Here is a 22785-nt window from a genome sequence, read left to right on the forward strand (position 1 = left end):
TAATGAAATAGAAATCAAATTCAGTCTTCAAGTAGAAGGGGTTTTTTTAGCTTTTCAATTGGTGTCTTTACTGAAGAAAAGACTGCAGGTGTCTTTTTTTTTTTTTGCCTGCCTGTTACCTAGTCATTGCCTATACCTGTTGTGGCTGTCTCTGAATTGCATGTAGACTGGCCAAAAAGTGCTGCTTGCTTAGCACATAGTGTGCATGAGAGTACTTCAGGAGCACAGGGAGGTAATGGCTTAGGTAAACAACAGGTAATTTGCTAATAACTGGAGGTAGTCTTGTGGAGGAACAGATGCACATGGGCTGCATGAAAGAGGATACTGAGCTAATACTGACTGTTGGATACATAAATGAAAAGAACGTGTAGCAAATCTATAGGTATAAGGTGTCATACAGACTGCTAGATATTGACTCACAGTTTTACTAAGATTGCTAAATCTCTCCTACCTCACGATCTTCAGAGATATAATGGACACACATCTTGTGGTAGAATTGACCTAGAACTGATGCACAAGCCCCTGTACTTCATTCCTCCTGTGTGACAGAAGAAATAGAATCATAGAATCATGGAATAGTTTGGGCTGGAAGGGACCTTTAAAGGTCATCTAATCCAACCCGCCTGCAAGGAGCAGGGACACCTTCAACTAGATCAGGTTGCTGAGAGCCCCATCCAACCTGGCCTTGAATGTTTCCAGGGATGGGGCATCCACCACCTTGTGACCCAAGGTGGTGACCTTGGGGTGACCTTTGGGTTTGACCTTTGGGGTGACCTTTGTGACCTTTGGGTTTCACCTCAATGTCACACGTTAGCTATTTGGTAGTTCACACTCTCCTTGCTTTTCTCTAGTAACAACACATAGTTTGGTGCTTTAGGAGAAAAATCTTTGTCTATTTAGCAGAAAGGTTCTTTTTTCCTCTTGATGTAGTCAGTGACCGCGCATAGAAGTGAACTTGCATTGCCAAAGTGAGGTGAAATTTTCTTGTACCTTAGACTTTCCAGTGAGGTTTGTCATCAATAATTTTAACCTTAGACTTTGAGGTTTATTTTAATTATTTGTGATGAGGTTTGTTTTTATTTTTTAATTTTTTTTTTTTTTTTAAATAATAGAAACAGTTTCTAGGTCTGTTAGGACCCGAGACCATTGCCTGTCTCTTCCATGCCTTGTGCACCACCTCGTGGCCTCTTTTAGTATCGCACCAAAGAGTCCTCCTTTCACAGGTCCATGAAATGCAGTATTTGCTTGTTTCCAAAAAGATAACTCACACTCCAGGTACTTTGGATAGTAACAAAATATGTCTTAATTCATACCTTTAACTTCCAGTTGTGTTTAGCAACATCATAAAGAGTTCTTACCTTAACATACGGAGTAATAATAATTAGTGGCAATTTATTTTAAATTTAGCCTTCACTAATTTAGAGAATCAGGAAGGACAATACTTTCAAAAGTCTTAAATACTGTTTGCATGAAACCATGTGGAAAGAACTCACTAAGACTTGGCAGTGAAGATGTTTTACATGGTTGAAACTAAGTCTTGATATTCTTTGTTACCCCCATCATGCATACAATCAGATTTACTTATTGGCTTTTCACTTCTGTAAATTTAAATTTGTGACTCAGTTCTATTTACTATAGGCAATGTGTATTAAAAAATATTCCAGTAGTTCATACATCCCTTATTTTTCCTTAAGCAAAGATCCTTTTACGTCTAGTAACTTGTATACAAAGTGATGGCACTTTTTGCAGTTGTGTGGTATATATAAAGTAATCCAAAGCAAGTAAAATTTTACTGAAAGAGCTAAGCTTCTTCAAAATAATAATAATAAAAAAAGATACCTGAGAACTAGTCTGGAAGTGGTTTTATAATCTCCAGACCCAGTTTCAGAAACTAGGTGAATTTTCATAGTAAAAAAAAAAATCAATACAGATTTTATTCTTGAAAGTAATTTTAAAATAAGGATATTCTGTGGACATGACTGTGTATTTTTTTTTTTTTCTTTTCAGACTCACTAGAAATAGTGAATTACCCACTTGCTCAGAAGAGCACATGCAAGCTCAGGAGAGTTCTAGCACACTCTCAGCATCTGAACTGCCCAGCCATAGAAAGTTGTACAATGAAATAAACCAACCTACTGAGAAAGAAAAACTTAATAGACTTGCAGAAAAATAGTGAACAACCTAATGCTGGAGTGTCAATGCCTAAACAAAAAAAAAATCATTCGTCACCTCTCTGGAAACTGTACGTGATCAAAGAACAAAATTGGCAGACAGGTAAACACTAGAAAAGAGAGTTGATTATTATGCATTTCAAATGTTAAAATGGACCTTTAATGACAATTACATTTTCTTAGATTGTTTTTCAGAAATTAATACTGTTCTGTCACTCAATACCTTTTTTTTTTGCTTGCAAAAATAAGAACTGTTGAGCACTCTGTTCTCTACAACGCCAGGCTTAGGACTCTCTAATGTTTTCATTCATTTGGTAAGAAATCAGAAGACCGTGGTGATGGTATGCCAGTCCTTTATGGAAAGATCCATGCTCTTGTCCTGTTCATTGGAATAAGTTTTGCCAGAAGGCTCTCTGGCTTCTGTGGAACAGCACAGTAGCAATTTGTTTTACACATGTTTGCATTATTTGTGATCCCAGTTTGTCTTTTAGTAAAATCAAAGATGGAATTTTGTTAATTCTTTGTTTCACCTTTGGGTTGGGCAGGTTTGTAGTAACGTTACTAGGAACTTCTTTGCAGGACAAGTGAAACTGTATAAAGTGGAAGAGGTAGAGAAGTAGTAGAGAAGCTATGCAAAAAGCTTTTGCTTAAGGCTCTGTTTGAGTCTAAGAGATTAGAGTTTTGTAAAAATTATTTTAAAACTGAAGAATGAAAGTTTGTAAAGGAAATTTTTCAAGAGCTTTAATAAAAGTAAATGCATTCAGACTTTTCCAATGGCCAGCAAAGTGGTGCTTGGGGTTTTCCCGAATGAGCTAGAGCTTGTTGAACTCTGATTAATACTAGAGCTAAACATAGGTATTGTCATCTTGAAGAAAATAAATGTTTTTTTTTTTTAAGGAAAAAAACCCCTTAGAACTACAGAACAAAGTGTTGAGTATATGTTTTAGGGCTTTTTAATACATACACAGTATAAAGGCATTTTGGCAAAACCACCTGATTGAATCCATTTTTGTTGTATATCACATTTAACTAAGAGATTACTCCAGTTTGAAAAAACACAACCTTGAATTGAAAGTTTTCTACTTTTTTAGATTCTTTCTTGATTCTCTGGTCATCATTTATCATGATGCTGTTTAGGGACATTTGTTTCAGCCATGTAAATTACAAAAGCTATGAACAGACATGCATTCTGTTAAATGTGTATAACTTTTTTTTAAAACAAAAAAAATAGCCCTGCTATTGCTATGGCAAGATAATTGTAGTTTATGAAAATAGACACTCTTGCTGATAAGGCAAGGGTAAAAATAAAGGCAGGAGAAAATATCTTAATTATAACCCAAGATTAAATTGACTTTGTTGAGGTTAAACGGTTTTGTGTTCTCTGTTCATCCAAGGATTTCAGTTAGAGTTTACACATGGTATTTTGGAGTAGAGATACGAAGAGTTTTTTTTCTGTTGGCTCTTTTAACAGTGCCAACATCTAAACACTCTGAGCTGACTGAGAGATTAAAATAGCAGGCGTAATAGTGTCATATAAAACCATGTCTCTGTCTTCTCTTGTTCCTTAATTTGTGAGCTGTAAAAGTAAGTCTTCTGAACTAGGTAGACCGCTTGTAGTCAATTCCATAAGTGAAAATATGGATATACTGAGAAGAAGCTCTTCTCTGCTGGGTGAATATAAAAATGGATTAGTATTATTTTATAATTAATTGTTTGTATTAAATTATTTTCCTATAATAATATATTATTTATATAAGAGTTAATGATTTATATTTATTATTTCTGTATTATTAATTAAAAAGTAATATTTAAATATTATAAATTAAGTACAGTTTTGAACAAATATTTCTATAAAGTGAAAGTAGTTGGAAACACCACTTAATGTTTAATTAATGAAAATGTATGCAATTACCTGTAATAGCTGCTGAAGCTCACTGACTTTACATCACTGCTGCAAAACATGAAGCAAGGAAGCAGTGATCTGCGTGCGTGCATGCGTGTGCGTGTGTGTGTGTGTGTGTGTGTGTGTGTGTTTTATACAACATCACTCACACAACTGCAGATGAAGAAGAAAATGGTCACGTTTACTTACATCGCATAGTTCTGTGATTCAGTGGTGATGCTGAACTCCGTTGAAAACACTCACTAACTTTTTTTTTTTTTTTCCTAAATTTGTTTTTAAATATGCTCAGACTGCTTTGAAATAGCAGTTGGATCTGTTTCTGGAAGAAAGCACCGGTTTCAAGTCTTTGAAATATGGAAGGAAACACAGATATTTACAGCTTAAATGTGAGTTTTAAAGATACTCCTTCAGTAGTATTATCTAAAACAAATCTCAAACAACATTTTATGGTAGGTGTAATTCATACATGGTGGCCACATTGTGATACTTTTATTTCCATTTTAAGTGTAGCCAGCAGTCAAAAGGTGAAAGTATTTAACTGTTGACTGTGACCTCTCACCCAATAAGCATATTTAAATAAGCTAGCTTTTAGCTGATGCTTGCTTATTTAGTGACGTTTTGTACATAACTAGTTTAGATTACCTTAGCATCAATGAGGGTAATAGAATGAGAAAACACAAGTCTGCTGACTGTAAATTTAGGAATAAATTGTGTTCAAATCTAAGCTGTGTGTCATACTGTGCTTTTTTTTTTAGCCTGATGATCTAGATAACTGAGTAAAACAAGCAACGAGTTTAGTTTACCTGACTGCATGCATCCGCCTCCCTGTTTTTCTCATAAGTGTCATTGGATGATCAAAGTAGGGACCAAAATGGAATCTCTGCCAAAACAGTGTTTCTTCCGATGATAGCTTCATCCCTGTCTATATTCTCGAGTCAAGCCAGGATCACAGAAAAAGCATACCAATTGTTATTCTGTAATGGTAATGGCTAATAATATCCATCAGATGTTGGAAATGAGATGAATTTGCTAGTAAATGTGTATAAGAGGAACTCCTGTCTAAACTCAATCAGTCTATTTAATATCCAATCAATCTGCTATCATTCTTGTATTTTTCTCAGAAAAATCTGGTTTCTCCTTTTCTTGTGGATATAAAAATAAAAAATTTTTCGAATAAATCTTGTTATAAAGTAAATTAAAGGACTTGGAAATACCACTTAATATTTATCTAATCACTGTTTACTAACTCAAATATAAACTTGCGACATGAAAGATGTCTTAAGCGATTGTGTACACTGCTCCTAATGTCATTACAAACATCAATGATGAGAATCGCGTTCATTTTTTAATCTCTTAATTTTATATATAGAAAAATGTTAATTTGCTGTCTTGTATAATTATTTTGCAACATGAGTGTTGTACTTTGGATACTTTTAGTCTAGTTGGCTTTCATATTAAAGAATAGGATATATAACTTTTTTTTTTTCCTATGAACTAATGTTAGGATTGTTTTCACATAGTTGAAGACTTCAGTGGAGTCCAGCTAATGAAAATGTCTGAACGGAAATTCTGATGACACTTTTTCTTTCAGGAAGACTGAGGTTTTTAGAGTGTGGTTAATGGTTTTAAATAGATGGAAAAAAAACCAGTAGCAGAATATCAGGCATTTTTCAAAAATCTACTTTTTTTACCTCAGAAAAGACTGAGCTTTTGGGAAAGAAGTTGAAGAAATATAAACTGTAACTTATCTTACATTCTAGGCTCCCTCTTAGACAAGACTTTGACTTTTTTGGGATTTCTGTCCATAGGGCCTTGAAGCATTTTACAAACTAAGCAAAATAGTTTTCAGATGCAATGAAAATGACAAGATTATCAGTAAATGGCAGCTGTCCATTCTAACAACATATCTGCAATAAGTAAACAGGTTTAAAATAGAAAGTGAAGTTGCTTGATAATAAATACTGCCAGGAGAAGACCGAAGATAAGAGTACATTTAACTCTACTGGAATTTAATTGAAATACTCTGAAGCTGTATAGTTACATAGTTGGTGGAAAACTACGAAGTATTTGGTTATAATTTTAAAAACTGTTATGGAATCATTTGGCATGAAATTCCAAGAATTTCTTTAGGAATCATCCAGAAAATAGATCTTTGAATATTGTAGGAAATAGTCTAGGTTTTTCAGAACTGCAAGATCATCAACAGGTAACAAATGAAAATATTAGCTTGAAGGAATGACTTCAATACTGTGATAAACTTGAGGAGCCTTAAAAAACATGGCAATCACAAGTACATTTCTCAGTCCTAAGCATAAATGAAAGAGACAAAAAAGCAGCATATTTTTTTTTCTTCTCAGCATTCGTTCGACTGTTTTAAAAAGTTGTCTGTCCAGCATTGTAACACAATGGTGACTTGCTTTTTCTTCCAGTTCTGTTCAGTGCTATGAAGCGGTGTGTTGCTCTGCCTCTCTCAGTTGTGTATTCACCTTGCTGACAAGTCCCCTGCAGTGTTAGAATGACTAGGGGGCAAAAGGCGTACTTCTTTGGCTAAAAATATGCCTCATATTGTGAAAACCAATTTATTCTATCTCTCAGCAAGTAGCTGGGTGGTATAATGATTAAAGACAGACAGTGATTTCATATGAAATGTTGGAAATATTGAGGTAAGAGAGTGGGGCAAAGAGGCTTTGGGGAGGAAGAAGACAGATTTTTAGCAAAGGGCAAGCTGTTAACTTTTAAAAGTACAAGAATGGACAAGCAGCATTCAGAAAGATGGGCTATAAGTGTTGTTACCAACATTTTTCTCTGCTTTGTTCCTTAAATAAGTGGTAACATACAGAAAAGCATGGGTGGCATTTTGGGGAAGAATAGTCTGCCCCAGAAGCTGGGCCTGGACCCTGAGGCAGGCATTTAGGCATGCCAGCTGTTAGAAGGGGGCAGCAAATGACCCAGAGGTGGACCAGCACTTGGCATCTTTTCAGAGATTATTTTAAAAATAAGGCTATCCAACAGGTTAGATCGGATTTAGTCAGATTTTTCAAAGTGTCAGCTTTGATAGAGAAAGTTTACTTCCTCTATAACTTTCTTACAACTCTGTCACGTCTTGGCTCACTGAGTTCATTGCAGGGCTTTTCTTGGCTGGTGGGGATCTTACTCAGCATCTGTCTCTGCAGGTGTTCTGCTGTCGGTTTGCCCATGGTGAAACTGTCCTCTGCTTGGGTAGGTCAGATAAGAAGAGGGGATGGGGAGCAGAATCTTCAGGGCCTCTGCCTCAGGCCAGTAAGCCGTAACAATCAGCAGAGACAACACTTGCTTACTGTAGCATTGATTCTAGATTTAAACTTGTATTCAGTATTTTAAGGCCAAGTGTCATTCCTGTAGTTCTGAGGTAAATCAAATCTAAAGAAATGGGATTTTTCCATGGAAAGTAGGTACTTCTAAACTCATGTGAAGTGATAGTTGGAGGGTTTTCCTAATAGAGACTTCTGTAGATCGTAGATCAAAAGTTTTACAAAACAAACAAGCCCAAATTCTTGCTGTGTTTTGTATTTCTGCTGAAAATAGGCTATCCTTTTTGACCATCTGGTGACGGTCAATAGGCTGTGTGTGGCAACAGTATAGCTAATGAGGTGTCATTAGCCTGTCAACAACATGAAATGTATGTCCTCACCAAGATGTGAATGATCCAGACCCACGCATTTACTTTGAAAGCAGTCATTAGAGGGGACCTTTTAGGTGGAGCCAGGTGTACACAAATCCAAGAAAACTGGCAATATACATTTGCACCTATGATTAAGACTCAAGTTCTTGTTCATGAACCAGGAAATTTGTCCAATGAACTAGCAATTTATAAAAGTGGTGATAGTTTAAGCTCGTTTAGTGGGAAGAGGGAGGTGAGCCGTGCAGGGAGAGGTGGTTGGCTACATCTCAATTGCTAGGCAGGCTTAAGGTGAACTCTCTGTTCTTTGAGATCATGTTAACATAGCTGTATTTTGAAATAGATGAGCTTGGGCCTGTTTGTTTTAGGAGCTTGTCTGCTTTTCTGTTCATTTGTAATTTATGGCATTCTAGTTTGTATAAAATATCTGGGAAAAATAGCTACTTGTTCAGTTATGAAAATAAGGGTTGTTGTATGGTCTGCCTTCTAGTGGATCTATAGAGGAGTAAAAATTTGGGCTAAAATGAAATATACACAGTAATATGACAGTCTCATATTACTTCTAAAAAGAATTAGAAACACCACTTTGTTTAAAATTATCTCAGTGATGTTTAAATGAGATCAAGCCTGAGAGAAGATAGATAAGAAACAGAGAAGAGCAGAATGAGACACAGCTCATTGCCAACTGCTATTTATGAGGTTGCTGAGGTAATGAGAAGGTGATAAGGAGCACAGATTGTACATGGGACAAAATGCTGTGGTGCCGCTTTTAGGCAGACAAGATTTACTTTGGTAAAAGGAGATTATATCCATCAGGATGTCTCTGTCATGGTAATCAACTAAAATAGGATCTCAAAATTAACACAGAATATCACTTCATGCTGGTGACAGTGCCTTGGAGCAGAGCCAGAATTTCAAATAATGGGAAATGTTTTATACCTGTTTTTTATATATGTATTGATACATTATACATATAATTCTAGTTAAAGATATAATATATTTAAATTTAAATATAATTGTATTTATAATCTGTTTTTTAAAATATATTTTATATTGCATCTGGTCAGTGGTTCCAACATGTGGAATCTGCTCTCATTGGGTAGATATCAACGTATGACTACAATATTTTTTTCCACTAAGTAATTTACAAGAAATGTTTCTTTTATAAGTTTGCTTTGAAGCTAAAGTTCAAAATAGTAGTACTAAAATAGACTAAAACCACCAAAATACTACTGAAAATAAACTTTAAAAAATAATTTAAGTTAGCGGGGGAAAATGGACAAAATTGGTTGCCTGATTTTTTCTAATTTACAGAACTTTAATTTCTACTGAGAATCAGCAGACATGCACATGCCACAAGACTCAAGTTGAGCAATTTAACTGAAGCTATTATCAGTTAAGAAACACAATGAATCAATTTTTTTCATAACAACATAGGCAACAACAGCTATTACTAACATTGCAAAGGGGGCAAAGTATGACCATAGTATCGATCAAAACAGCCAGAAACACTCACCATTTACAAAAACAAAACCAGAACTACCAACAAAACCAAACCCAGCACTAACAGCCTGTCTCTGGCTGATCAAGACAAAGGGCTGTTAGGAGGAAACATGTTGTTCACTACAGACACTCCATCCAACAGCTAGCGCCTGGTTCCCTCTTTTCCCCTGCTGCTGCCACTGGGACACGCAAGCCTATGAGGGCCACAGCTATACTTCAGCTGCTGGTACAGCTTTGCCCACCCTTATGCATACCCACGCATGCTGTGAATCCCTTGAGTAACTGGGCTTAGATATGCAGCCAGCTCAGTAACTGGCCCCTGGATTCTGTCATCTTCAGTTGCCTCCCGTGTAGACACACACACCTGCAGACTTTACGGTCTCCCCAGTAGTTGGCCTGGACTGCCTGGTCTCTCCAATATGCTCGTCCAGTTGTCTCAGAGACATACATGTATTTGGCCCAGTCTTTGGGCTGCTTTGGTAGCTAAAGCCCCTTCACCTACTTGCTGATTAGGTTCAGCTTGGTGTTTGCTTGCAGTCACATGGCGGTATATATCCCCTCACTTCATCCAGTTGCTGGCACCACAGGTATATGGATTCCTAACACCCATGGTCCCCTCTGTAGTTGCTGGCACGTAGAACCTCACTCAGTTGCTGGTGCCACAGGTACCATTGGCTGTTGTGACCCATGGTCTGACTCTGATTGCTGGCAGTTAGACCTCCATATGCACATATGTACACAGAATAGTGAATCTCATCACTCAAGAAAATATTAGAAATGAAATTTAATGAGACAGGACAGCTGATACTTATGAGGTCCAGGGCATCACCAAACAACTCTACAGATCAGCCCCTTATGTCTCGGTTTTCCTGTACTTGTTCCTCCCCAAACCACCTACATCCCTGCCTTTGGTTCCTTCCATGTAAATCTCATAATGTTGTACAATTCCTAAATGGTCATGCCTGCGTAGGCCTGTTAGGCAGTAACCTGCCTTGATCTGTAAGGGGCTCCAGAGAGCCATTGACTCATCCCCGTGTGTTTCACACTTGGACAGTGAGGCTGATGGCTTCTCTAACAGACCCAGGAAGGGCTGTGACAGGGCCCCCCTCTCTCCAACTGGGTTATTTGGGTTCCCCCAGCTGCCATTGTGCCTTTGTGCTCCTTCGTGCTTGTGGAGACGGGCTATTTAATCACAGAGCAAATGATAAAAGTAGCTGCTGGACAATGACTGGCTACAGCCATAGTATGAAACCTGATCACTACTGACTTCGAAGCCCTGGAAACTGCCCTTCTTTTTCCTGGCAGTACTGACCCTGCTGCTTTAGCCATTCTAAACGGTGAATGAAAAAGAGGAAGATTTTCTTTGCTAGTTTATGATAAACTGGCATCCTGCCAGCTTACTGTCACTGCATCTAACAACTCTCTCCAAATATCAACTTAAATAACTGCCAGTTACAGCTACCAGAACAGTCCTGCCTGCAATGGGTTGGTTTTAGTATTCAAGTGCTGTCCAACAGGTAATCCACTTCAGTGGTGACAGAAGTGGTGACGACTCTTCTCTACTAATATTACGTATGTTTCAAATCCCAGTTGAGGCCATTTTACAATAGATGAAAAAATGTGAAAAAAAATGCGAGTAAAATAGAAGTATTTGTAAAATGCTGACCAGGATACTACTCCTAATTTTCAATTGCTCTTTTCTTTTTTTTTTTTCTTCTTAGCTTTCTTAGCCTGGGAAAAATAAAGCAGAGACAGAAGGAAACAAAATTAATGGGATCAGTAAAATAAACAATTAAAGGGCATGGTGCACAGGTTACTTCAGAAAATAAAGAATGCCTTTACTGAAGTCGCCTCAGTTCACCCACCTGCCCAACCCTATTATCACCAGAAAAAAAAATCTGATCTAACTTGTATTCAGGAGTGGAGGGATGGTTAAGGGCATGAATCCATCTCGAGCCAGATGGTGCAACACTAAAAGTAGCAGTTTAAGCAGAGTTGATCCTGAATTATTTTCTAAATCCTGCTTGTTTAAAAACAGCTGTAGCATCTGAAGTTTAACAGTTCCTTTTTAAATTGAGAGATTGTATTTAAATGCCAAGTAGATGGTCTATTTGTTTATCTTTTGTTGAAAAAAAAATCAGAATAACAAAAACAAGGGTAATGCATGAAATTCCACTGAACTATAGAAATACTACAATCACTAAGCAGCTTTCAAATGATGCCAAACAAATACATCAGCATAACATACCACATGTATTTTGTCTTGAATGGATGAGTTCAAAAAACCCACAAGGCCTAGTAAAGGCACTACTTTGCTGAATTAGCTTTCAGGTTGAATACATGGCATTTTCTTAATAAGGGACTTACTTCTCTAATACCTATTGGCATTAGATGGTCTTTTGTTTAAAAACAAATGTCAGTCTAGATATTTGGAGTTTATTCATGTTCCACCACATTGTGTAGAATTCCCAGCCTCTGCCTTTTGCTTTTTTTTTTTTTTTTTTTTTTTTTTGGTAGTCATTTAATAATGGCAAGAACGGCAATCAGTTAGACTCTCAGTACCTCAGCTGGAATTATTTCTTGGGTACAAACAAAACTACCTTGGATGAAGAGTGTAGTCTTATCCACTACTATAAAAGCACTTAATTAGATGATCCCAGGTACAGAAGCTATTTAGCTGGCTGACTCGGAGAAAATATTCCACGGTAGCCAATTTCTGTTCAATGTACAAACTTCTCCTGGTATTACAGTGTTCATAGAACTCAAGTAAAAATGGGATTAAAACCTATATTTTATTGTCTCTAGTATCATCTGGTATCAGGGATTGTTACAGAAAAAATTGTCTTGTTGCCACAGCAATGACATTACAGATGGTAAGAGTTTTTTTTGTTATAATTCCAATGAAGGTGTAAAACTGATGTTCCAGCTGACTAGTTTACCCACCTCAAAGAGGGAAGACACTCTTGTGCTAGCTGGAAGCAAGATTTATGATGTGATGCATTCCAGCAACTGCACTTGGCTATTCTTTCCTACTATCCCTGTCACTCCTTATATTCCTGCATTCGTTCCTGAAAACCCCTGTAGCTCTTGAGCCCTTAAGTGACCTATGGATGACTGTGTAATCTCTTGAGTTCACAGTTTTGGAAATAAAGTGATGTAGACCTGGAATAAATTTCTGGTTGGAATGCAAACCAGAGCACCAAATTTCAATGAGTTTGGTTTAGTTTACTGTATTAATAAAGTAGTGTAGCGATATAAATAGGAAGCTGAGGAAATGAGAAAAGGCTAACAAGAAGACCAGGTTTTATGAGTCCCCTTCCCCTGAAGACTCAGATTTGGCAGATGTAGCTTTTGTTTCAGCCTTTCTCAGCCTCCCCCCCCACCCCTTTCGCCATGCAGTCCTGGCTGTGGTAGAACACTCAGTAGAACCTGGAGAGATCAGCCTGCATTTGGCATATGGACGTGAGAGTAGGAGACCTAACTGATGCTGATGCGAGTGGTCAGTTCTGACAGTCTGGAACAGAAAGCCAGCAAGGGTTAGGTGGCACTCTGTCAGTCTCATCTCAATAGGACTGTGTCTGCACATACAATCTGTGTGTAGTTATCAACAGTAGCTACGCATAGAGAAAAACTAGCCCAAATAACAGTATTCCTGGAGTAAAGAGAACACATCCTGGCAGATGTTTTTTCATTTTTTTTTTTTTAAATAATGATGCATAAGTGGCATGTAGGGTCAAGTGGGCATTTCTAAAGGCTCCACAGGAAAATAACCAAAAATCCTCAACTCTTTTGAAAATACAGATCTTAGTGTTTTAATATTCTTACAGAGATTAATATTCTTACTATCTCCCCTTCCTTAAGGGCTTTTTTTCAATGGAAAAGAAGTCTCAATTTTTCCTTTAGTAATCCCTAAAGGTTTGGCTTCATTAGGTTTTTACAGTTTCAGTAACCATACATGCTCAGAGATAAAAGGAGCTTTAGCTGGCAGTTGTACTACAAACAGTATAAGGTCTCTATGCAGGAAGAAAAGCTATCTCAGGACACAATTTTATTAAATTTCACTTAAAAGGCATTTCTAAAGAAGGCTGTCCAGTGTGTGAGAACACCACTCCCAGTTCAAGAACAACTGGAAAAGAGACAGCATAGCTGTAAACTGTTTATTTATGTTTCCTTGTAGTTGCTAATCTAATACATTTCCAGCACAGCACTGTGCCCCGGTTATGTCACATTATTCATTATGTTATTATGATGTTCTGAGTTTAATTAAATAATTTCAGTCTTCCGTTTCTTGAAAAATCATGGTATTATTGCTACTGGGAAGCTGAAGAAAATTGTTATTTATGAATAAAAGGTCCATATTTGAACGTAATAGCCTTAAAACAATGTTCTGTGTAGCAACTTATTTTCCTTGCAAGTAAAACATTTTCAACACCACTCAGAAAAGGTGAGAGAAGTAACTCAGGCTTGTGAGACTGAGGACCAATCCATGTTAAGTAGCTAGCTAAGAAGAAATTGTTTCATGCCTGACAGATCTCACTTGGGGGATCACTATCATCATGGCTATTCAAGAATCATACTAGAGTTCTCAAAATGTTAATGGTCAGCTTTACTCATTATTAAAAGTAGGAAAATAAACGGTAAAGAAGAAATATATTCTTCTCAGAACCAGAGCGCTGGTTGTTCAGAGTACTTTGATGTAATTTATACATTCATTAGCAATTTGCTTAACATCTAAACTGTAAAATAACTGTTGGTAACAAAGTTTATCGGCAAATATAATTTACTTCAAGAAATCCAGGAACTGATGTAGTAACACATTTATTGATCACTTTACCAACTAAAGATACAATTTTATACAGTCAACAGCAGTAACATAGTTTATGAGAAGCTATGCTTTAAAAAATGGTGTTTACAATACAGATTTCACTACAACTTTTCAAGCCAAGCTTTTACAGTGCTAATCAAACAACTGCTGTACTTGAACTTTTTAGCCTAAAACATCAACAATAGTGTTGTAGACAAAGTAGCTTTTCCATTGTTAATGTGGGTTTAGAATTTAACAAGACAAGTTTAAAAGGTTTAAAACATCCATAACATTGTCATTACTTTAACATTCACACTGATAAAGTGATACATTTAATACTTTCTAGCATTAATAAACAGTGTAAAAATATATTGCATATATATATATATATATAAATTTGTTTCCTTTTCCTGAAAAAAACTAGTACAAACTAGTAGTATATGATCCCCCCTTCAAGTTTCTTTTACTTATTTTAAAGATTGAATAGTAGTAGTTTTAAATTAACAGAAACAAAGATACGGAAATAGGGGATCACTGTGGTGCTCCCCCATAACCTCTCATCACGGTTACTAAGCATATTAACCCCTTGGTAATGGTGGTTCCATTTTTGCTAACATCAGTTAGAATTTTGGCACTGACTGCAGTGGGGATAAGATTTCACCCAGTGTGCTTTGCACTGGATGGTGCCTGGCCCCCTTCATCAAGTGGTTAAAAATCTTTGCTTAGGATCTGTGTATCTATTATACTTAAGATCAAGAAATGCTATGCTCAAGTTGTTCATTTGCAATAATGAAAAAAAAAAAGGTTCAGTGTTAAATTAGTGAGGAAAAAAGTAAACTTGTAAGGTTAAATGATCATGTAAAATTTTTACCGTGTTGAAAATTTCACAGTGGACACAGTAGGCTAGTACAGCTGAATGTTAATGTTTGCAATGCCTGCAATTACAAATATTACAGGTAATTATTAGCACACAGCAGCTTCCTGGTCTTCTGGACCAAGATGAAAGACAAATGAAAATAAGAACAAGAAATAGTAAGATTCACTGAAGGTTTTTATCATGCTGTACACTGCTCCAAGGAAGACTATGTCAAGACCTATCTCCATAGCACAACTATTTAATGATTATATTTTTATAAGTGCTGTAGGTAACCAAAGACAAAACAGTTTTGTCTCTACACTTTATGATCTGTTCCTGACAGCATGCACATCCAGATTTGTGAAAATAAAGAATCAAAACATCTTAACCAAATTAGAAATGGATGTTGGCACAGCATGAAGAGATAAACAAGCTAGCAAAGGAATAAAGCATAATGTGGATAAATAAATGGTTCATGACTGAAGAAAATCAACCTCAAACATTCAAAAATTATACTTCTGTATAAATATATATTTGTCTTGTAATATTTAAATATGTGAAACATATAACCTCGCTAAGAATAAACTTCAATATACTTATCCAACATTGACCACTTACCTGCTTTACAGAATGTAAAGACAAATTACCTTGTATTATAAGCATTATACAAAATATTTTCCCTGCTGCAATAGTTTGACAAAGCTGATATATTCTGAACTTAGCACAAAGATAAACACAAACGCACTTTTGTTGCATCCTATAACTTGTGGTTTGTCCATGACTTTGCCATTTCATACACTACAGTGCTAACAAAAGTATTTTGCCAACAGGATTTTATATGCGACATCAGAGTTTGTAGGTTAACTGACCTTACACAAAGCCTTTGTAAAGAGCTAGTGTGTATTTAGCATGAATATTAGAGACATACAGCATTTCAGTTGCATTAACATAACCCTATTTAACAGAGCCCAGGCTACATTATTTCACATTATTTAATTTGTTTAAAAGTAGCATTTGAGCAAATGCAAATATACACAAACTCATCTGATGTAAACTGGAGCTTAAAATAATTCACCATTGAGGGGATACAGATTGCCATCTTTTTTTTCTTATTCTGTTGATCATCCATACTATAGCTTCTGATCAAAATGTAAAGATGGATGAAGTATGAGAGTATTTTTAGGGCTATATTTTTACTTAATTTGAATGTACTTCTGTTCATGTTTGTCATCTGTTCTGAAAAATGTGCAAAGCAACAGAAAAATCTTGAATAAAGATAAGTGAAGGTAAGGGCAAATTATCATAAGCGTTATCTTTAAGACCTTTACAAATGCTTACAACAAAACTCACTTCGTACAGTGCCATAAGCTTTACAATAATTAATAAAAATAGATGTATAACTATATTTGAAAATTAATTCATTGGCTGTTTACTTGCAATGGAATATGGTAGGTGCTTAACATTTTTCCAAATCAGGTTAGTTAGTTGGGTATTTCAATGTCAATTTCCAAAAGTAAGGTATGTAGTCTTGCCACTCATGTATATATATGCCCCAAAGTAGCACATACGTGCATGATTACAAAAGACAATTTATTTTTAAAAATACAATTTCAGACTACCAGTACTGCAAATGTCTGTCAAGAATTTGACAGACAGCAAATAGGCTGGGGTTTTTCCCCTTTTATTTATTATCAGGCTTGCTCTTGCCAAAGTCTACCTAAAGTGGATGATCAGTTAGTTTGAATGAAACAAGCCAATTCAAATGTTTTCTGACAACAAGGTAAAGAGTTCTATCTTAAACTTGTTTTGAAATCCACCTTCTCCATATGGATTTTGACGCAATATAGCCAAAGTAATATATTGAAAAACATGAAAAAATACCTATTATATTACAGTTATTTCTCCCTGCAAAAACAAATTACTTGGACAATTAAGACATGAAGGTTCTACTCTGCAATATTCCTTAGCTTCCTGAAGCACCGTTCTTAGCTGAGACATCTTTCAATGCATTGTTTTTTTAGTTTAAGGAGCAAGTATGAACGCAACTAAAGGTGTCTCACTAGTTTTAGGGTTCTGAAGACTGAAAATGAACATCTCAGTCCATCATTTCCACCTTACATCAGGTAAGCCAAATGGGCACTTTGGTATACAACATGAGTAACTGAATGTCTAAATGCTATTTTTATGGGCAAACACTCCAAATACAGGAGGTACACATGTATCAAGTTGAGGCACTCCAGACTGTGAGAATTTCAGACAAGTCTGAGATCTGTCATTACGCTTCAGGTATTTAATTTTACAAAGCTCTATGCCAGACTCAAGTCCATAGGCACCATATGACAGTCTTTTTTCCTGTTCCCACCTCAATACACCATGACTTTGTACATACTAACTGATGATGAACAACTGCCATGTATACACAGAGAGTGTCAACTTGTTTAATGAGGTTGGGGCAAAGTTAAATATAGGGCCCATACAGGGCATAATATTAAATGTTCTCTTTAGAGCACTGAGAGGAAATCTTGCTGAACAGCATTGGCTGCAGGACTAGAGTTTGGCCATAATAAGATTTAAGGTTTGGCTCAACATTTATACGGTTTAATTACCTAGCTGGAACCAAAGAGTATGAGTACGCACACACAAACCTGTACAAGCCTTGTGTATTACATTACTTATTACCAACTAATAGAGGAACCAAGAACGTAATATTCACACTACAAACAATGTACACAAAGGTGTAGTTACTTTGGCACACATGCAAGGCTAACAGTCACTTAAGAGGACACATACTAGTGCAATACATTATATCTGCTGTGTCATGAAGGTAAAAGATTTGTCTCTTGTCCAGTGGAAATAGAGAACTCTCATTCATGAATGACAGGCACATGCCCTCAGAATATATGCATCACTGAAAGGCTGGGTTATGTTTTAAATATCATACATGCAGGCACAAAGAATTAAAATTTATTTTATAACTAAGACAAGCCTTAAGGAAAAAAACCTACCAATGATACCTTTGAAATTTTGGTTTTGGAGAAAGGTACATGAGTATTTTCTCTACAGGTGGTTACAGATGGCTGGGATACCTATCACTTGCAAGCCAAACCCATAGCAATCATTTGCCTTTTAGTTCTGGCTAATTCCAGCTACCAAAAAAAAATATTAATTGAGCCAATATAGGGAAAACATGGGTAACTGAAATGCTAATTATTGAACAAACTTTCTATAATACCAAAAAGTTGTCAGAGGAATTTTTAATTTTTAATTTATGTAAGGTCAGTAAAATCCAAAATATCTTTGAAGGACAACCTCTATGCTGATGAAAAACACAAGTTGTGATATGCGAGTAGTTTTGAAATTTCCCTTTCCCTTCCCTAAAGTGAAAAAGAGATACGAAATAATGTAGGGTTTTTTTTAAAAAAAACAAGTGGCTAGATCTTGACCACTGTCCAATGTTCAACATTCCCTTTGGGACTCCAAATATTTGATTACCATTAATGACAACTGTTCACATAGGACTGTTGAAACAATGTATGTTTTTTAATATCTGCTTCTCAGTAACACTCTTGTGATAGCGTTGATAGCCACAAATAGAAGGACAACAGGTTTTTTATTATATTTCCATATTGATAAGATCGTTGCAAAACTCTCAATAAGTAGCTAAGCACATGGAGTGACTAGAGGGAATTGGTAAGCAAGCACTAATAAGAAAATCCATTTGACTTCTGCATATTTTATTTTAAAACTAAGTTATTTTTAGAAAATTATTCATAAAGACGATTCTTTCGCCTCAGTGAGGATTTTTATTTCTTGTCCTCAATCTTGCAAAGGCTTTGATGGTCAGGTTCAGCCTCAGTGGAGATACAGGTAAGTTTGTGTACTGCCATAGTATTTAAGGGTTTAATTTTAAATGAACAATATTCTTTAAGGCAGTTATTGACAAAAGCTACCTGAACTTTCTGAACACATTTCTTTTGGTAGCATGTTCAGCGGTAATGAAAGCAAACATAATTAGGAACAACATGGTTTTATAAAAGATGCCACATAGAAGAGTGCTGCATAGTATAAGATGCTGAAAATCACACTGGAAAGTTAGATGGAATGAGTTGAGATGCCCAAAAAAGGAGATGAGTGTAAACCTTATTAGGTATCTATGTCCTTACTTCAGACATGACATTTAGTTACAGTCTGGAGTATGGTGCACAGGAAGAGCATATGCTCTACAACACTTCAAGAGTTGAAAGTGGGTCACCTCCTGAGCTCTCCCTTCCCCTCATCTTTGAGGTACCAGCTGCGCTTGCTGTCCTGAGAGTTGAGGGAATGGCAGATGAACAAGAAAATCTACTTTACCTCGTCACCAAGCAGGTCTGGAACTTAGGCTAACATTCAAGCTTGTATTTAGGCTTTTAATTTCCTACAGATGTTAGTGAAAAAGTAAAAACTTAAGTAGGTGGCTGAACCCCTAATACACAGCTGCATGTGGTGCTTTTATTCAGAGCCCTTATCTTCCACACCAAGTGTAGTAAAAGGGAAAAATCTTTCCAAAGTACTATATTTCTAGCCACAACTACCCTTTGTCACTGTCATGTCAGCATGGCTCTTTTCCTGCGTCTGTTTGACTGAGTTTTAAAACTATCCAACTGCAACAACGAAGAAGAAACAAAGTGTGTTCCTCAAAATAAAATACTGCTATCTGAAGCATCTTCTCAGGTCCTGATCCAAAGCCTACTATGCCATTGAAAGTATTTCAAAGAACTTTGCATCAGGTCCATACAAAGTGCTTTGGTTCATGGTAGGGATTTTACACTGTACAAGTAATGCAAAGTAAACTCTAGCAGAACTCCAGCTAGTTCCACCAGCTTCTTCTCAGCAAACAGAGTAGCTCAATTTCTAGTCAATGTCAGCTCAATTCCTTTGCATGCCTTCTTTCTAATGAATGTGTTAGTCTCTCTCACACTGGGAACTAGCAACTTAAAACCTACTTATACCTTAAAACCTTCCTAACCAATCACTCCTCCTTTGTAGCAACAGCTTGGCATTACTGGAACTCAGTATTTGGGTACTTGAGAAAGCCTCTCACTTGTGTACCTCACATTAAGCATCACCTGATGTTCCACACAAGGCAGCTAGCTCAGATCAACAGTGTGCTGAAAGGGCTTTGCAGTAGACTGGACTTCACTTGGGCTGCGTCCAGATCATTTCAGTTACAAGTGAGTTATGAGTGAAGGCTTAAAGACAACAGGAAGAACAGGGACACTGGTTTTGCCTGTAACTTAGCTGAATGATTTATCAAGGGTTAGAGGCTTAGCCTTTTATGCATAAAAAGCCAGGACTACCCTGGAGCCTTCTTCAGGTGCACAGGTACCAGTGACCTAGAATAAGTTTCTCTACATTTAGACAGTTCAGTTTAGCCATTGTTGGTATCACAGTATGCTATTTTACATCTCAGAGTGTGACAGGTCACCAGTGCATCACAGGAGTGAATAATCCTTCCTTCCATGGACATTTTCCTTCATGAACAACGGGTAGCTCTTGGAAAGGCTTCACAAAGCTGGATGCTTCTCATCCTGACCATCCTTACATACATCAAAAATCTTCTCAGGTAACCAGAGCCAACCATGGGAAAAGCCATTTAAATTTTTACAAGAACATGTACTGAGTTTTGGCAAACTTCCCCCTCCCTTAAAAACAAAACCCAAAATAAATTATAAACAAATAAAAAATTCTCCAAGTCCACAAGGAAGTCTTTGCCTTTGTTTGCTATTGCTGTTTTGGTTTCAGGCTGATGTACAGGCTCAAAGGGTCACTGGAGGCAAAGTTACAAGAAAGGATATCATTCAATGTCAGAAAAACAAAACATGAACAGTTTAAGGGCTGAAAACCAGTGCTCTGTTTCCAGACACTGGCTAAATACAGACTGTTGACCTGCATGGCACATGACCACACACACTGCTCACTAAATTTTATGTACTCTGAGTGGGATGCTGATATGGGTTGGGGAAGAGCAATAAATTTATTATCCTTTATTCAGAGTCAGACATGAAAATCAGTGCATGAGCTCTTTTTTGAAAGAAAGCAAAGCAAAGTCAGAACTGATAGTTGACAGTTTTGAATACTGAAAATCTTGTCTTTCATAATTTTAGAGAAGCAGAGTAATACATTAGGGTACTCTCTTGCAGAAAGTTGGACCAGCCTTTTCTCTCCTTTTTACTCAACATAAAAAATGAGTTATTTTTATTCCTATTAAGCTGTTTCAGCATTCTGGGCCCCAGGGAGGTGACACTCAGCTGCCTGTACCGTAAGCCTGTGGAATTGGTTCTCCTTCTACAGCAGTGGAAAGCCATTCCCATCAATACTACTACTCCCAAGTTAGGCAGCAAAAATGAACAGATAATCAAATCCCTTGGCTTCAAACAAAACTAGCACAAAATGTAGCCCAGTTATAATAGTATATTTTTGTGGACAAATCGCACCTAGTTACATGGATATTAATTGTAAATGTCCTTATTCCAAGGGGATGGACACTTTCCTTACATATGTTATAGCTTAAAGGGAATATGTGCCAAGGTACGTGCATAACAACATTAACTTAATAGCAATCTGATTGGCAGTGTTTAGTCATAATCATTATTTTAAAGCATTGTTAGCTTAACTCCCTCTTCATTTCAAATGTGAGGCAGTGCAAACTTGAAAACTTACTGCAAAAAGTGTTAATAGACTTTCTTAGTACTGTCTTGTCCCTCAGGGGGACTAACCTCTCAGGTTAGTACAACAGCTCCACCCAAATCCAGCCAGCCAGAACCATGCTACAGTACACACAGTAACAAGCACAAAGTATAGACAGGAGGAAAGTAAGGGCTGGTATTTTCCACATCTTTCTGTTGAAATAAAATACTTTAGAACCTATATTGTCCTAGAAACAGCTTTTTTTTTTTTTCACTTTTTCATGAGTGGTGTATGTCATTACAGGCTAGCACCTTGTATATTACAACCACTTACTTCCCAATAGTATATTGTTGAATATTTTAAGGAAAGTGCCAGATCCATACAAGACCTTTTAAAAAAGCCCCCAAACAGTAGTCAAATCAAACTGCATAAATAATGGGATATTATTCAGAAAAATTGCTGTAAAAGACCCTCTTTTCAAGAGGTTCTCTTTGACATACTCAGGGCAACTGGACGTTTAGGAATGTTTGAGATCTTTTGCTTGAATTGATGAAGTGTGGTATAACCGCTCTGGACTTCGTGGTTTTGTTTTTTTTTGTTTTTTTTTTTTTCTGTTTAAAGTTCAACAAAATTATGGGGTTTTTTGTACCAAAATATTTATTTTTGCCAATATATGCATGAGGAATGTAATGAAGTGGCTTTGTGCTGCAAAAGTAGCTCAGCAGATGTTGAAATCAGTTCCAGTTCCTGAAAACAACTTCTTGATAACATAGTCTCAGCATTCACAATAACCAAAACATGTGGGATTCATCTACCTCATTCTTAGAAATATATTCTCTTTTCCCCTCTCTTTCTTCCTGTGTGTTGTAAACCCTCAGCCTTACTTGCTTCCTTGTACTTTATGATCGTATGTGCCTGCATGCTTATAGCCAGATACATATCCTGAAGCATCCACCAGATCTTCTCGGCCAGCTTTGCCTTTTCCTTTCCCACTGGGATCAAACCTCTCTTTGTGAGAACCTGTGAATTTTGATGTATCTGTAAGGCGCGATACAGTTGGAGATGAAATGGCTTTCTATTGGGAGAAAGAAAAGAAACAAAAAAAAACACATCAGAAATCAGTTACTACAGATATTTGTACATGCTACTGACATTTAAATCTTTGCTAATGATAGAGACTATGTAAGTAGCTACTCACTTCCAGCAAAAGGATATTAAAAATGT

General features: G+C 36.6%; 1 protein-coding gene across 1 annotated transcript in view; it reads right to left on the reverse strand.

Moving 5' to 3' along the window:
- Positions 1 to 14037: 14037 nt before the first annotated feature.
- Positions 14038 to 22785, reverse strand: part of TPPP (tubulin polymerization promoting protein) — a 73944-nt gene continuing 65196 nt past the window's right edge. Inside the window, exon 4 of the mRNA XM_086743087.1 lies at positions 14038 to 22636. Coding sequence (XP_086599213.1) covers positions 22442 to 22636 — 195 coding nt within the window. The 3' untranslated portion in view covers positions 14038 to 22441. The remainder of the gene's footprint in view (positions 22637 to 22785) is intronic.

The sequence above is a fragment of the Chlamydotis macqueenii genome, chromosome 2 (genome assembly GCF_036417535.1).
Source record: "Chlamydotis macqueenii isolate bChlMac1 chromosome 2, bChlMac1.mat, whole genome shotgun sequence".
Taxonomy (NCBI): domain Eukaryota; kingdom Metazoa; phylum Chordata; class Aves; order Otidiformes; family Otididae; genus Chlamydotis; species Chlamydotis macqueenii.